Raw genomic sequence first — 17,547 nt, 5'->3', positions numbered from 1 at the left:
CCTGTCACATTTTCTACCTGATCAAACCAGAGTAAGAGAGCAGGAGGGAAAAAAACTAAGCATCTTTTCCTCTTGGCTTCACAGCAACCATTCCTCTAGGAAGGGAGGATTAGGGCTAACACATTTGTTTTCTCTCCAGAGGGGGAGGAAATATTACCAAGAAAATCACATTTTTAGTTGTCTCTGTGCAGTTTTGTGCGTGTGAATGTGCACGCGCGCACGTGTGTGCATGTGCAGTTTATAAATCCTTACTTCGGCATTCTGTGTTAACAGTCCGTGAAATGTGTATTGTTTTTGATATGGTACCGAGCTAAAACTTGACTCCCACCGCGATGTCCTTTGGCACCTGTTAACTGTGACCAAGTGTGTGTGTTTGTTTGTTTGTTTTTTTTGTATGTGTGTGAGTGTGTATGTGTTTGTCTACATTCGTACTGATATCCATTTGATGCCATATCAATATCTTAAGTAAAACAGTGATTGGCAGTGTCATTGTGATCTTTATAATGTTTTAAAACTGGTCCTTTTTTTGCTGCTACTGATGATTCTTGTTTTTGTTTTTTTTTTTGTTTTTTTATATAGTGGATTTAAATTCGCACACTTAACACAAAAAATGAATTAATGCTATTTTCAGTGACTGTTAAGTTGTTTTTTTGCACTTTTTAAAATTTTTTTATTTTACCTATATTTTGTTTTTGTATGGATTTTTTTTTTTTAACCTCACCCATATGATATGGTTTGACCCTAATGTCAGTGTTTGTCATACTGTATTGCACTGTGAAATTAAGTGTCTGTGACTGGCAAAAATATCCCAATACTAAATGGCAAATAAAAATAACTTTGTGAAACTGCGACTAATCCGCACTTTTACAATGACTAACCTTGCCATATTGCTGAGTGGTACGTGTGTGCGTGTGAATGTATGTGTGTGTGTGTGTGATCTTGCATGTGTAGGTGCGCATGAGTACCTTTTTTTTACCTATGAGCATGTTTTTGATAGTTTAGTTATGATGTGTGCACAGTAGGGATGCAAATGATATTTTCTTTCTGTATTTGGAAGGGTTGTAGCCTGCCCCAGCATACTTTGTGTGCATGCTCAGTGTCGGTGTTTTCACTTTGCGTGCGTGAAAGTGTGTGTGTGTGTGTGTGTGTGTGTGTGTGTGTGTGTGCAGTTTGATGGATATTTTAGAAAAAAATGATTGCCCTTTACACACCAACACACCACCTCAAATCACAATAAGACAAGAGCACAGTACACTTAAAATAATAAAAGCTAGGACACTGCCAAAGAGCAATAGCCACTGAAATTTTAAAAGCAGACAGTGATTAGAGGTGAGCTGCTATTTCCAATAGTCACCTTGTTTGTCGTGCTGGTGTAGAGTTAGACGCACAGTGGGGCTTTTATGGATAATCATTGTTAAGGTTTTTCCAGCAAAATTGACTACAGGGATTTTTTTTTTCCATTTGATAATCTGCCAGTGTTTTGCAGCATGTTGACATTTGGAAACACGCAGTGGTACTTGGTTTGACCTAGACTGTGACCATAGAGATAATCAAACCGATCCTTAGTTATTTCAAATATGAGATAATCTCAACCCCAGTTTAATTCTCTCGCCACTGTCTCTTAGTTCAAAGCTTGAAAACACATAAAAATGTTTGTGGTTGCTTGTTTTTTGCTTTACTGCTATATTTTTTTTTTTTAAATCTTCATGAGCAGTTTTTGTATTGGCAAGGTCGGTGTATTTTGTTTCTTTGTCTTCTTCAGTGCCAGTCAAGATTATGATGAATTTGAAGTGAAAGTGGGGGCATCACGGCTTCTTTAAGAGGAAAAGAAGCAGTTTATGTGTCCGTTCTGTTTATATAATAAAAAGCATGATAATGTTGCAGTTTGGCAGAAAGACTTTGGTACTTTTTGTTTTTCTGTGAATTCCTCTCGCCAGTCTTGTTCCCTTTTTTGGAAGATGGGAATAGAAATAAAAATGCTTTCAGTCTATTATATGATTTATAGTTTGTGTGGAATCTCAAAAGTCCAAATGGATAGTGGAGTCGTGAAATAAATCATGACGTGCATGCTGAAGGGTGATTGTTACAGTTGCCAGTCCAGTGTTTTTTATCAAAGGATGACGGTTTGGTGTGAATTCTTAACTCTTAAAAATCCTTAGCCCTTAGGGCTTAAAAGTTTGTTTGTTTTTATGCTGTATTTTCTGTTCATGCAAAACTGAGCTGCAAACTCCATCATGTTCAGCCATGAGTTATCTCTGGAAATATTAATGTTACCAGAATTTCCTCAGGTCACCTCGTCAGGAACTCTACTTGGCACAAAGGTGGATGTTTTACAAAAGCGCACTGCAGGACTCTCAGGAAATAAAAGTAACATCGCTTGCTCTGTTTAGTTTTCACAGCAGACCTGGCTCTTGTACTGAAAAGTAATGATGCAAACGTCCCAGCTGTCCCGCTAAACTGTTACCTTTATCCCAGAAAACATTACAGTGTCTCTTAATCTGCAAGGGTCACTTATAGATCTGGAGGAACAGGAAGAACAGTTACTTTAATGTGTAGATGTTCACGGAGAGAAAATGTGGCATATTCAGATGTTTGTATCTTGTATCTGCAGTTTATTTACTTAATTTCAAATATGAACTTTGTATATATTTCACACATTTTTCACTGCTCAGTGTAGATTTTTTTAATATACCAATTTCATTTTCAAAATTAAGATGTATTGTTTTGATCATTGTAGTGCATTTCGGGCACATCTATGGAAATGCGTTTATAAAATGTTATGAGTAATATGATCCACCGCAGACTCCTCAGACTGCAGACTGGGTCAGTGATTAAACACATTCAACATAAATGTAACATAGTACATGCATAACATTTCTTTCTCAGCTACTTTTAATTGTGAACTAAAATATCTTATACGAGTGTATATAACAACAGCCTTTAGTTCATGGATTCTGCATTTGAAGCCTCCATATTAGCATTTTGTAGCATATAGCATTAGCATGTTATACTTTTAACGTCAGTAGTGACTCCCTAAATTGCACAGCTACAATGCACAGACATACATAGGCTACTTTCTAATTATGTTGATAGAATACAAGAATTTCACTCACCAACACTGAACCACAAACATCTGGGACGTATAATTTCTCAGAGCTCAGAACTCTTTCCAGGATATTTAATGGAGATATTTCAGCCAGTTGAAGAGGTTTGTGGGAAATTAAAAAATTCTATCAGCAATAAAAAAAATTAAGTACTTGAAAAAACGCTTAAAAAGGAGAATTCGGTGACTTTTAATGACGTATAACGTGCACGAACATCCAGCTTTCATATAAACTCATACACAGTAATTTAAAGCAGCTGCACTCAATCACAAGATTTAAGGATGAGGTAATGGAGCTAATAAAATTTAATTTATACAGAGTGTTAGAGTTGAATAACACTGCATCACAAAGCTTTGTTTACAGTTTGCAAACTAGTCGAGGTACATGAGAGGGATTTAGCCTGAAGCTTGAGGTGAAGTTTGGGCAGAGAACGTTCAGGGAAACCCCCGAGTTAAGCTCTTTTCTGTCTGATCACTTCTCTCCCAGTGTTTCCTTCCTTATCTGTCCCTTTTCCGTCTCTGTACTGAGACACCATCACATGTAGATCAGCACACAAAATCTGCATCCAATGCAAAAACTGTGAGAAAGCTGGCTCGCCCGCTTTGACAGATAAAAATGTAGGCTCAGTTGTTTCTATATGTGTTTGTTTCAGCTGTAAACTGATACGAACAGGCTTTCATCTTCTGTTGGTGTCCTTATTCAGCTTTTTGTTCAATTTACAAAGTTCACAAAGAAGAAGGGAAGAGCTGATGGTCCCACAGGGCCAGATATTTTTGCCATGACCTCATGAAGACTTTAGTTACAGTTCACTCTGGTCTGGTTTTTGCTACAATGCTTGAAGAGCAAACCTACAAATATAATTTCACCTGAAGGCAAGGCAAGGCAAGGCAAGTTTATTTGTATAGCACAATTCAACAACAAGGTGATTCAAAGTGCTTTACAGAGACATTAGAAACAAGAACAAATAAAAAGCATGATTTAAAATTGATTAAAACAAGCAAATAAACTAACTAATTAACAAACAAACAAACAACAGTATATAAAATCAAAACAGATAAAATCAGAACAGTAGATAAAATCAGTAGTTAAATGTAAGTTTTGAAATTTAAGCTTAAAGTGTGGATTTGGTGCTTTATTCAAATGCAGCTGAGAACAGGTGAGTCTTCAACCTGGATTTAAATAAACTGAGTGTTTCAGCTGATCTGAGGCTTTCTGGGAGTTTGTTCCAGATATAAGGAGCATAAAAGCTGAATGCAGCTTCTCCGTGTCTGGTTCTGACTCTGGGAACTGATAAAAGACCGGATCCAGATGACCTGAGGGATCTGGATGGTTCATACTGGGTCAGGAGGTCATTGATGTATTTTGGTCCTAAACCATTCAGAGCTTTATAGACCAGCATCAGAACTTTAAAGTCTATCCTCTGAACAGAATGTTTTGGTTGTTTTCTGCACTAAATCATATCTAACAAGACCTTTTGGATTTATTTTTTAAAATAAAATCCAAAAGATTGTTGACCTTTAGAATTGCACATGTACACACCTTCATACTGAAATCATGTAGTTGTTTCTTTCACTAAGCTAAAGCACTTAATTTTTAAAGTTTCTCTTACCAGCAGTTCTGCTAACTAACAACTTTTGGTGGGATTAATGGAAAAAGATGCAAAGGGATGGTGGTTGAACAGCTGAACGGGTCATAGCGTTCATGAGAAACTGCCAGTTGAGCAACCTAAATCTTTCAGATCATCAAACAAATTTTAATATTAGACATCGATGTGGAAGAATTTAGGTTCTTCTTTGCAGATTTGTTGAAATTCAACCACAGTGGAGGGTTTGTGAGCATAAATGGCCCGTTTAAGGTCACGCCAAAGCGCCTCAGTTGGATTTAAGCCCACACTTTGACTATGTCACTCCAAAACCTTCATTTTTTTTCCAGAGTCGTGCAGAGTTTGACTTACTGGTGTGTTTTGGATCATTGTCAACATTCCTCCACAGCAATGATAGTTGTAGCTGCCAGACAAAAGGAAAAGGGCAAATACGAGGCTTGTGGAGATGGCGACGTGTGCGACAGAGGAATATGACAACAGGAAGTGTTGGAAATGAATGATCTGCTGAGGTGACCCCAAACAGGAGCAGCTGGATGAAGGTTAGGATTGGCCTTGCGCATAAATGCTTGTCAGACCTGGATATTACAACACTACTGTCGCATTTTGCTCATATTATGAAAGTTTATTTCACACAGCGAGAAATAAATGGGCACATTGACAAGAAAATAATTTACAAAGCTAAAACAAGTAATCAGAGGCTACTTAGTCTAACTTTTAAATATTTTCTGGTGTAGAAATCACTGTGGACCATTTAAGAAAAGTGCTGAAGTGATTAAACATCATATATAACATTGCCCTGAATTCACATTTAAAAGTCACATGGTACCTAAGCTGAGATATTGAACACATATGGTGACTACCTACTCCAGGATGCCAGTCTGATGGCTTCATTTATAATTGAAAATAATAATAATAAAAAAGCTTTATCTATATATATCTATATCTATATATATCTATATATCTATATATCTATATCTATCTATACACACATAGATATAGACATAGATATATACAGAGGAAAAAAAGAAACATTTATCTACAGCAAATACAGCAGGTACAGATAATATCATAGAGACATGAGAGCACTGTGCTCATGGCTGTGAAATTGCTATGATTTGATACACCCTCTGTGGTCTGGGCACCATAAAAACAGTAAATGATCTGCCAATCATCAAATGTCATTGTTTAATACAGCCAGATTCCTGACACATCCACAGGGCATGTCTTGGTCCTTAAAGACACTGGAAAGTAGACATATAGACAATATTATGCAATATCTTAAAATGATTTTATACACAGAATAAAATTTAAGAATATTACCACAAATGTTCCTTTCCTTATACAGTTTATCTTCTTGCACCTCTTTCCTTCCACATGCCTTTGCAAAGTGAAGCTATGCTCTTGCAGCAATCATGATATCAATCCCCACTTTGTTTCAGTCTCTTATTTTACCCCTTAATGGGGTCAGAAGTTGCTGAAGATCTCTTGTTTCTTGCTCCAGTCCATAGGGGGTGCTCTTTTCCTGTTGCGGCTGCCCAGGACCTTTTGCTTAGCCTCGGCAGCTGTTGGGCTAAGACGCAGACCGCTGTCCATAAAAGGGTCTGGAATATGACTGTCATCCTCATCAGGGATCTACAGTACACACAAACACACTTTCTTTAATTACACTATCATTTTCAGATCGTATTGTTGATCTCGCACATCATTTCTGTGTAGGTTCTGACTCATACAGGTCACGGTAGTCTTAGGAGCTTGAAAAGAAGGTGACTGTGCCTAAAAATCAAAAGGCTGAGAGTCCCAAGGTGAGGCCTATTAGGTCACCAGATGCACGGTGTGGATTCTCATCAGGTGTGAGTAGGGATTGAGGCTCCTGGAAAGGGATCTCAAGAGTGCATTATAAGTCCCTGAGAGTTGGTATTGTAAGCCACGCCCTCTGTTCAAAGAAGTCCAGTCACCTTCTTTTTAAGCCCTAAGATGGGTCTCATAAATAATTCCTCTCTCACCTGAAAGCTCATGTCTGAGCTGCTGATCTCTGACTGGGTGGTGGAACTTCTGGAGGACTGGGACGCTGAGCTGCCATTGGTACGGGACTTGGGAGACAGTTTTGTAATCAGGGAGTTTGTCATGGTGACGTTTATTATCGGTGCCTCTGTGGCAGAGAATTCAGTGGTTGGAGAGGGCGTAGGTGGCTCACTCTCAGGGGCTGGGTCATCCACACACACTTCTGTGAAAACCGAAACAATAATAAGCATCTCCTCTCAAGAACAAAAATAACTGTGTCTAATAGCACAGGCACTATTTAACCTTTAATGTGGGTGATAGTAGGTATGATTCCCAGTCTGTTAAAGAGCTCGTCTGTCTCCTGGTCCACCACTAGGAGGCGTACTTCATCCCCTGCTGCTCTGATGAGGCCTACGACTTCTGAGTGCCTCAGGCCCTCTGTGGTCACTCCATTCACCTGAGACAGAAAACAAAAATAGAACAGCATTGGAGACAAAAACAGCACAATTAAAGAGCCTAAAGGCACGACACAGGACAAAGAATAGAGAGTGGCTTTAAAACTACGTGACAATCAAAAGGTATGAAAAGATCAAATCCAGAATGATTTGCATGAATTCCCTTCCTGCCTCCTCACACTTCCTTTACCCAACACAGAATAAAAATCTCTGTCCGTGAGTATCCCATAAGACTTCACTTTCTTTTTGCCAGTAAAAAACATCGCTTTCCCACACAGACTGACAGGAGCTGATGTTTTTATCCCAAAATTAACGACAAATAAATGAAGACTTCCAATAATCACCAGGTATTTAAAAAAAAAAATGACTAAATGATTTTAGTTTACCTGCAATATTCTGTCTCCAGGACGCATGCCTGAACTCTCAGCTGGTGAGTCGGGATCCACGGCACGTACAAACTGTCCACGCTTTTTCTTATCGCTGTGCAGATTAAAGCCATAGCCTTGCTGTCCCTTTACCATCTGACACAAACGGGGAAGGAGCTGAACGGCTGGCTCTGGCGAAGGCTCTACCTGCAGCTATAAAAGAATGAAAAAGAAAAGCAAAGATTACTTTAACTTTTAACAAAAAGTAATGTTTAAATGTTTTCGATAGCGATTGAGAAGATACACATTACCACAACACTGGCCAGTTGAAACTAATGAGAGGTGAGGTCAACCAAATTAAATCTATTTCCCCTGAGTTTGTGTGTGTATGTATTAATGCAGTATAATCCTTAACATTTAACTCAATAATGTTTGATATACTGATAAGGCTTAACATTTAATAATGTTATAAGATGAATAATGTACAACCTAAAAATTTCCATTAGAGAGAATAACACCAATACTGAAGGGCAAGCAAACATTTTGAAAAGGTCTGAGGACTCTTTATAAACTTTACAAAGGATTTGGATTTTACAAAATAGCTGTCAATAGAAACCATGCGGTATTTAGTGTCAACTAAATACCGCATGGATGCCGTTTGATTTTGTGGCAATTGTTGCCTGGTTGTTATTATTTTTACTTGTTAAAAGAAAAAAAGAGCAGAAATGAGCTCTACCATGAAGCAAAAACTAAGGAGCCGTATTTGGGATACCTCCTCTTTCTCCTCTTTATGACATCATACAGAGCCAAGAGTGGGAAAAAAACAGCCTACTCTTGTCGGTCAGACAACCTGAGACTTTGGCTCATATGGGTTACTTTTACATATGCTGATAACACTGTTTCAGACTTTGTCCATGTTTAACAGAGACATTGATGATGAACCTTTGATTAAATACATGAACGCAGATTCGATGTAATAGACTTAAGGAGTTTATAATCATGTGAGATTCAATGCCTGGAAAAGAAAACGTCGACTATGTCAGCGTAGCTTGCTGTGATATGAAGTATACTATAAACACATTATATTTTATAGCAAATTATGTGATAAACACTTAATACAATATAAGGTTCGTAAAGATCCTTTATCTGAACTTACTCCACCTTATAAACTGGTGACTCTCAGTTTACAGCAATTAGCCACAACATTGAAACTGGTTGTCTGATAAAATGGGAGGTGGGTTTAGTATTTAATTCAAAAGAACATACTAGTGTCCTGTAAGAATTAACTGTGTGAAGAACTCACTATTCTTTACATATTTATCAAATATGTAACGTTTCACGCTGTTATACAGTAAGCAGCAGCTCCGAGTTCTTGACACAGAGGCGATCCTTTAAATGTGCAATATGTAGAAATTGTTGGTTAGGTTGATATTTTGTTTTTATCCAATCCTAATCTAGTTTGATGTCAAAATGTCTTTTTTCTAACAAGAAACAAGCAAAAACGTCACAGTACAGCTGCCCCAAGATATCATTTATAACAAGGCTCTTGTATTGGATTGCAACAGATTGTTCTGGGCATTCATTCATTGTGGTGTATCAGCTTTCAGTACAATGGTGTAATGACAATATGATCATATCAAATTATTTTTTGACATAATTCAGTTCTAATAAGTTTCACACGTACATTACGAGTCAAAATGAACAGAACAGACGTTTTTTTGCACACTTAAGATATTTTGCTATATGCAGTTTTACATTTCGTGTGCAAACTTCCACAGGTGTGGAGGTGAGAGTGTTAGGCTGTCTGTTTCTCTGGGTTAGCTCTTTGATGGATTGGCTATCACACCAGGGATCAGCTACAGTTGCCTCCACCTTTCGGTTGGATAAAAGAATAAGGTGGAGGTTTACCTTACACAATATTGCGGGTGCACTAAAAGTTGATCAGAAGGTAGTGGTTGCCAGGTTGAATTAGTAGTCTAAGTGGATCTGGCGAAAACACATTAAGCCCAATAAAGGGCCTAATCTCCTGTGACAAGAATTGGCACAGCGTATGACTCAGCTGCTGCTCAGACCTTGACTTTGGCTTATAGTACTAGGTACATGCTGGCTTTGTGTGTGTGTGTCTCTGTGTGTTTTGCACCAGTGACTTGTATTAGTCCTTGTCCTGAGGGTAGCATTTAATATTGACTGTTGAGTGACGCAGTTCTGACTACACCTTCATGGGTAAGCTGGCCTGAGGGCGTTGTGACAGATCGCTGTGCTCTCTGCTCAAACAAAAACTGAATGCAAAGCACTCACAACTCCAGGAGTAGCAAACATATATGAATAACTACAGTGCGGAAAGGTTCATCCCTGACTGTCAGCTTTAGCTAAGGAACAACACAGCAACTGTTTTTAAAGATCTCTGTTATATTATAGACGGATTAGCTGTATTTGTCATGTTGACCCAAAATAGCTGACACATCAAAACTGCAGGACATGCTTATCTGGAAATATCTCAACTGATCCATTTGAGGATCTAAAACTTTTCCTCTGTAGATAAAATATTTGCATATTATATTAATGATAATCAAATAGGCAGGTCAACACACAGAATTAATTGCCTGCAATGGAAAACACTGTTTTAGAGTCTTGCTTCAGGTTTAAAATATCTTTGTATTTTTGCTCTAATTGTCAGACAAAAAGTCCTTTTTGGGCTCTTGAAAACCACATTTTAATAATTATCTGACAATAAAAACAATTAACTGAATGGTAAACGCAGAAATCTGCACACTAACAGATGCTTTTTTCTATATCTATCCTATAACATCTAAGCAATAACAAATGATATATTGTTTTTAGTCTGAGTCTGAGTAATTGAACACAGCAAGTGGAAGCGAAGTGTGTCTGTATGCAGGTAGCATTTCTGTGACTAAGCCAGATCAATGTGCAACTGTAATACCAGCCAACACTGTAGTTATATTAGACTGTTGTATATGGGCATCTGCTTCCATAATAACACCACGGAGCAATGAAAATGTGTCTGTATTTACACGTACCATGACGTGAATGTCAGTCACAAGACAAATGACACAGAAGTGGAGAAATTAGAGCCACTGTGTCTGTGTATGTGATGTGCTCGTCAAGGGCATAAAAATTTTGTCTCTTGTGCACATCTGCAAAAAAGTATATGTATCATATACACAGAATTATCCTTCTGTGTAAATGATACAGGCAGCTGCAAAAAAAAGTTCAGGTCCAAAAAAATCCCAGATGTAACTATAATATAGAAAATCCTTTAGCAGCATCCTCCATCATATGTTTCCTGTAGCTACTCATGAGACTTTTACAGCAACAAGTAAGAATTCTGGAGCATTCCTCCTAACAAAACTTCATCAATATTTCTAGGATGCCAGGATTGAATACGCTTGTTCTGATCCTGTCACACAGTGTGTTTGGTTAAGGTCGGGACTGTAACATGGTCAATCCAGGTTTATTTTTCCCGTGGCATTGCCTCTGAGACCAGTGGGAGACACAAACTAAGCGTCTGGTGGTTACAAGCTAGTGCCCAGATAAATCTGTGCCGTGGTACCACTTGGGTAATAAGTACTTTTTAAATCATCCCTGACATTCTCCTGTAAAATTTAGATTTCACGGTTGCTTCATTATTTCAAAACATTTACGAGCTGAGGTAGCAAACAAGCCTTGGGAACAGTTGGGATAAAGTTCTGATAATGACATTGCTTTTGTGTGTGTGTGTGTGTGTGTGTGATGTCTTTATAACACAACTTTTAGAGATTTTGTTCGACTGGAAGACTTGACAACAAAGACTGTACGAAGCTGTATTGATTTTTGCAGCTGTGTTGCTGTGGGGTTGCTCACTTATTTTAGGTCTCCACAGGAGGTCCACTCCCATGGACAGTAGCAATAATTTGTCCCAGTTTGTTCTGGTCTTTAAAAAGATTTATGTAGCCCCTTTCAGCTACAACTCTATTGTGCTTTTCAGTTTTTGAGTTTTTAGACTTTGAATTAATTTGTAACTATCTTGTATCTTTAGTTTTAGTTGTTGTGCTTTGTTGTTTAGAGTCTTTACTTTAGAGTCTGGGTTCCCCTTACTTATGTTAGCATTAATCTCATATGGTTTTATGCTGTGAATATTTTGTTTCTCATGTGTTTCTCAGTTGTCTGTACTCTTCAGTAATTACCCTTCTGTGTATATATATTTGCGGGCTCCTTTTGTCTTTTGTGAATGCCTCTATTTAAAGTCCCTCATGGCTCTCAGTTTATGTTTTAGAATTAAGTGGACTGGATTTCTATATTTTTGCACCTTGTGGAGTTTGGCTTCCTAGTAAAAAGTTCATTTTTATGTTTACCTGGTTTACCTATGAATCCTGGATTTTGGTCCACTTCCTGCACTGCGTCATATTTTATTTTGTCTTGTATTATATTTTCACACTAATTATGTGCCTACAAAGCAACTTTAAAACATCAGAAATCTAAAAGAAAAGGCCCTTGCAAATGATATGTTAGAGACTCACATTGTTCCCTGTAGAGGGGGTGGCCACAGTAACACCTGCACAACATAATGTAAAGCTTAGTTAACTTTTAGTTTGAGCAGCTGTTGGCTGTGGTGTAACATTGATGTAGAGAGATTTCTTATATTTCATTTTATTCTTTATGCAAACCTTTTCCTGAAAATAAGCTGCTGTAATGGCCATCAAAGCAACAGCCGCTATTTGCTCTGCCTTGAGCTAAACAGATGGCAGTCTGACGTGAGCCACTGGCCTTAAAGATCCTGGTCCTCTTTGTTTATATCCCAAACAGCTAAATCTGTGACAGCCAGTTGCTGTTTATTTCTGCAGCAAGACTGACATTACAACGTCACATTGAGGTCTGGTGGGCACTTTTGGAAATTTTGTTTTTGCTCCATCACACACACTGAAATTTAGGACTTTAACCCTCTCAGGCTCAAATTAAACTTTTTGTTGCTAATGCACAACCAAGTCCTGCAGTGGTACTCCTGAGTAAAAAAAAATCATAAAATATGTATGTGGGGTAATCAGGTTGTTAGTTTTTAACTGTTGCAAATTGGCAACGCCCGCCTCAAGAGGGTTAAATGATTTTGTGTTTATTTTGTTAACAAAGAATTTACAACAAGAATTTTTTGCAGGCAGATGCAGTGCAGACTCTCACTGAAGCAAAATAAGAACTTTGCTAGAAGGCTCGCATTTTTTGACTGTTTTAATGTAGCCTGTAGTCCTGCTGTACTTCACCTCATTATTCTCTGTATATAAAACAGAACAAAGTTTTAAGACTATTTCAACTACAACTTCACACTATATTCTCAAAATAAAAGTCTGTCTAAACAATAACTATTGTATTGTGCACTGTATTTGTCACTGGTGTTCAGTCAGGTGGGAAGAACCAGATTACATCAATGAGAGGTGATGATGCTCAAAGAGACAGCACTCTTTAATTACAGCTAAATTCTGTATTCTAAATGTTCGCACCTGTCTGAGACAACAGTGGCTTAAAACTGATGTAACAATGACCTTTCATCATATTTAAGCAGATTCCTGAATCACAGGAAATGCTAAATATAGAGCAGTAATATTTGACAATGCATTTTGACTAGAGAGGAAAGTAACAAGTGTGTTTCTGCAAACCTGTGTGGGTGTAAGACTTCTGTAACACAGACTGAAATTTCAATGCAAACAGCCTCTATGTTGCATCATAGTATATTCCCTTACCACGCTACCCATGTGGCCCTATTACTGCCAGGCAAAGCGTGCATAAAATGCTTCAAAATAATAGTTTTTCATTACAAAAATATATAATTATGATCAAGTTTTCAGGCATGCGGTCTCCCTATTTTTTACATTGATCCCCTGCATAGAAAAAAAACAAGCAATGAACCGAAACCATGGGGTGGAGCATTTTCACTTCTTGTGGATATCATCTCTGTCCAAGACAGCTAGCTCAATGAAACAGAAAGTGATTTAACCTCCCAAATAGTGCCCCCATCCTTTTACGCTTATCCAGTTAAGGGTTCTGGAGGGGGGGGGTGGAGCTTATCCCAACTGCCAAAAGGTAAGAAGCAGGGTACACTCTGGACAGATCACCAGTCTGTCACAGGGGTAAGACAGACAACCATTTGCACTCACATCCAACCTTATGGACAATTTAGAATTACCAGTTAACCTAACCAACTGCATGTCTTTGGGAGGGATATAACCCACAGGAACACTTTTGATGGATTTGAACCCAGCACCTTCTTGCTGTGTGGCGACAGTGCTAACCACTGTGCCACTGTAAATGTCAGTCCAAGACACCTACCTCATAATTAATAATAATTATTTAAACTCCCACATACAATTTTATATTTTATGAAGAAATTCATGTACCTTCATTTTAATGTTTTAACCCCATTTAAGCGAGTTTCAGGAGGTCAGCCTTGTGATTTGTTATTGTTGGATTTTTTCAGTCTCACCTGTTAAGACAAGTCAACAGGCTTTCTAAAAGTACTTGTCTGAGACTGAATCCAGGCAGCATGCCAGCCAAGTACAGATTAGTGCATGAGAAACATCAGGTCTTACACACTCTTAGCACATTAACACATTGGTTCACAGTAATCACATAGAATTATTTTGAAGACTCAACTGTTCCTCTGGTGCTCATAAAAAGTGTCTTGATGCTCACTCTTACCTCCGGGTCTGTCACGATACTTGAAGTCACGGAGGAGCTCTTGACCTTGCCTTGTGTGATCATGCGAGTGGGTGACTCTGCAGCTGGATAATGAAACACAGGAGTGTAGCTGGGCGTCATGGGTGAATTAGCTCTGGGAGAGATGCAGGGTGTCTGCCCAGGAGAGGGACGTGGGGAGAGGGTTCCCATCTCAATGGCCAGGTCCTCTGTGCAGGCCAGGCCATGGCTGCGGAGGTAGTCTTCTGTTTCTCTATCCACCACCAACAGTCTGGTGCGGTGGGGCACCTCACGGATCCTGTTCACTACCTTCAGAGAGGAGAAAGGAGTAACAGCAAGGAGTTTCATATATATTAAAATGGTTAGATGTGTCATTCAGTCTAAGCTGTTTACAATGAACTGATCAGCTCATTACATTTACATTACATTGCACTTTTGTGTTATGACAAAGGCAAAAAGTCATTCCCATCACAAAAGGCTCACGCTGACCCATTTTACAACCCCACTCTCTCCTACTCCTCAGGCAAGAGAAAGTGGTCTAACAGGTACTCGTTGCATATGTAAGGGTTCATGGGCATTCCTGGATCATTTCAACCAAGCAAACACATGAAAATAAATATAAATTACCGAACCAAAACTCACTTGATGATGAGTTTCATTCTCTACATTCTCTCCGTTCACCTCCACCAACCGGTCACCTGGTCGCAGCCCGGCCAGGTCAGCCGAGGAGCCGGGCTCGACTTTGCGGATAAATTGTCCTCCTCTATTCCGCTCGCCATGCAGATGAAATCCATAGCCACGCTCTCCTTTGACCAAAAAACACAGCCTTGGTCTCAGCTCGATTTCCATCCCAGTGCGTCAGTAAAGGAGGGAAACAGGTTAGAAGGTCTCGGGAGAATAAGCAGGTGCTTTGCCTAAGAGCTGTGGAAACGCACTGGCTTTTAATCCAAAGTGGTTATGCGCTTCAGTGACCAAAAGATCGGCATCGCTTGGCATCCTGTGAGCCTTTAACTAATCCACAATTGTTCTGATGAAACAAATTAAAATGTAGGCTAAAAGTAATGAGTGCTTAATCCATCGTGAAATATCCAGAGCTGCAAATATGAGCGCACAAAATTGTGCAGAGTGCGCGTAAAATTGTGGTTAAAAAACCCCCCCCAGCAAAAAACAAAACAAAACAAAAAACCACGGACAAGGACTAAGTCCCGTCCGTGAAAGGAATAATCCAAGAGATCAGAAAGCTGCTCCTGGCACGCAAAACTTAATTCTCTTCGACAGCCGGGCGTGTGTCCTCCTGTCCCACCCGGTGAGAGTGAGGAGGTGTCAACGGCACACGGACTATCCCCCTTAGCGCACACCTGACGCCGCGCTCTCCAAGCAAAAAAAATAAAAAAAATAAAAAAAAATAAAAATTATATATATATATATATATAGCTTGAAAGGAAACCTTGTTTAATCAGTGAGAGCAGGCGTTTGAAACATGCTCAACAAGTACTGAAAGAGTTCTTCTGAGGGCATTTTTGTCTTTCACAGCCTCCCCAGAGAGACAGAATCTTTTCCAAGTAGGTGGAGTTGAAACACGAATAAACTGTGACCTGAGAAAGGAAATCTGCCTTATCCGTCCTTTAGCCTTATCTTTGCCGGAGATCTATAAAAAGAAAGTTGGGTAAAAATGTTTCGTGAAATATAAGCTGTCCTTGCGTGACGTGATAGCTGGTGCACGCGCATTTATCTCTTTCAAAGTGAGTCTTTAAAGAAATTCAGGACAGTTGACGTGCAAGGACTGAGAACCTGATCGGTAAATATGAGACACTGACATGGTAAATATTTGCATAGGCAACAGTTTATCTATACTAATCGTGTAGGTTTGCATATAAAATCATCCGTGACAGACATAGGTCGCTAAAGCAGATCTTCCCTTGAGCAATCAAGGAAAGAACATTATTAAATCCCACACACGACATATCTGAAGATAGGTCTATCTTCAGATATATCGTCAGATATGTCCATCACATGACATGTCTACATGTCATGTGATGGATGCATAAAAAGAAACTGCTTTTAATAGTAGTTTTTTTTCTGGTGTTTTTGTGTGTGTTTTCTCTCATCTCCCACAAATAAACCCCACAATTTATGCACATGCACATTTTTAAAAGCTTTGATGGATCCGAACTTCCACATTCCCGTTTTATGAACTAGAAGCAGATTCTCGTCTCAAGTGCACATCTTAAACTTAGAATTAAAACGTTTAACTTTCTCAACAACAAAAAAGCCCCAAGAAAGCAAATATTTCTGCACAGTAACGATCAAACAGGCAAAATAAGTGAACAAGTGAACTGTAGGGAGGCTTCTGTAAACACACCTGACTAATAATATAACTGACCCTTAAGCAAGATGCTCAGCCAGCTCTGGTTAAAGACATCAACTAAATCACTAAAACAGACTTCAAAGTAGCTTCGAGGTACGTGCATATTTAAGACTTACATAGTGTTAAGTTCTTACATTTTTTTTAAACCTTCTGCAGAAGAAATATTGTTACACAGGTGTAACTAACAAGCAAGTCTTTTCACTTTAAGCGGTGAGTTATGGCATGCAGCATACATACAGTTTTATCTGGGCGCTCTGGTTAGGTCTATGAGCAGGCTGATAGTGCAGTCATTAATACTGTTACTTTACAGCAAAATGGTCCTGTGCTCAAACCCATAGGGGACTTTTTTATTTTTCTATTTGGTTTCTCAGAAAAATGTTGCATATAAGAGTTTCACTTCCTGCTTAATTAAGTTTAGCCTGTATAGTTAGAAATAAAGCTTTCATAGGACTCTCTGCATTCATGCGAAAAACAAAGTACACCCCATGTTTCAATAGTGTGTAGATCTGCCTTTAGCAAGAATAACATGAAGGAAGTGTTTTCTGTATAAATGTATCAGTTTCTTTCTTCTTGTGGAGAAATTATGGCTCACTCTCTCTTTACAACATTCCTGCAATTCATTGAGGTTTCTGGGCATCCTTCGATGCACATCTCTCTTAAGGTTCTGCAATAGCATTTCAATTAGGCTTCAAAGTTCTTTGACATCAACATCTTCTTTTGTTTTTCAGCCATTCATAGATTTGCTGCTTTGCTTGGTGCCATTGTCCTGTTGCATGACCCAATTTGGGTCAAGCTTTAGCTGTTGGACAGATGTCCTCACATTAGACTCTAGAACAGCCCACTTTGATATACAGATATGTTTATAGTCAACTCAATGACTGACAAGTGCCCAGGTCCTGTGGCTGCAAAAGCAGCTCAGATCACCTTCTCTCCACCACCACGCTGTTATTTGGTTTTCTACAAGTGTACA

At 38.8% G+C, this 17,547-nt stretch overlaps 1 protein-coding gene across 2 annotated transcripts; it reads right to left on the bottom strand.

Annotated features, from left to right (window-relative positions):
• Window positions 1–6,048: 6,048 nt before the first annotated feature.
• nherf2 (NHERF family PDZ scaffold protein 2) lies at window positions 6,049–15,099 on the bottom strand. Of its 2 annotated transcripts, none has more exons than XM_085356256.1 (6): window positions 14,852–15,099; window positions 14,213–14,518; window positions 7,550–7,741; window positions 7,012–7,165; window positions 6,711–6,931; window positions 6,049–6,339 (listed from the first exon to the last, which is right to left on the bottom strand). In XM_085356256.1, exons 1-6 carry the CDS (start codon window positions 15,056–15,058, stop codon window positions 6,172–6,174), a joined length of 1,248 nt encoding a protein of 415 aa, XP_085212382.1. In that variant the 5' UTR covers window positions 15,059–15,099; the 3' UTR covers window positions 6,049–6,171. The 2 variants fall into 2 exon arrangements, with proteins under 2 accessions (XP_085212382.1, XP_085212383.1); XM_085356257.1 differs by having other exon boundaries at window positions 7,550–7,735.
• Between the last annotated feature and the right edge of the window lie 2,448 nt (window positions 15,100–17,547).

The sequence above is a fragment of the Diplotaxodon limnothrissa genome, linkage group LG6 (genome assembly GCF_057381915.1).
Source record: "Diplotaxodon limnothrissa isolate DT_005_m linkage group LG6, D_limnothrissa_male_GT1.1, whole genome shotgun sequence".
NCBI lineage: Eukaryota > Metazoa > Chordata > Actinopteri > Cichliformes > Cichlidae > Diplotaxodon > Diplotaxodon limnothrissa.
Note: the sequence above shows the minus strand (reverse complement) of the source record. Positions and strands in the feature narration are given on the sequence as shown.

Coding starts and splice junctions, on each gene's coding strand:
- nherf2 (XM_085356256.1), bottom strand. CDS start 15,058: ATGGAAATCGAGCTGAGACCAAGGCTGTGTTTTTTGGTCAAAGGAGAG. Junction 14,519..14,851: donor AGAATGAAACTCATCATCAA/GTGAGTTTTGGT, acceptor TCCTCTCTGAAG/GTAGTGAACAGGATCCGTGA. Junction 6,340..6,710: donor GCTCAGACATGAGCTTTCAG/GTGAGAGAGGAA, acceptor TGTGTACTGTAG/ATCCCTGATGAGGATGACAG.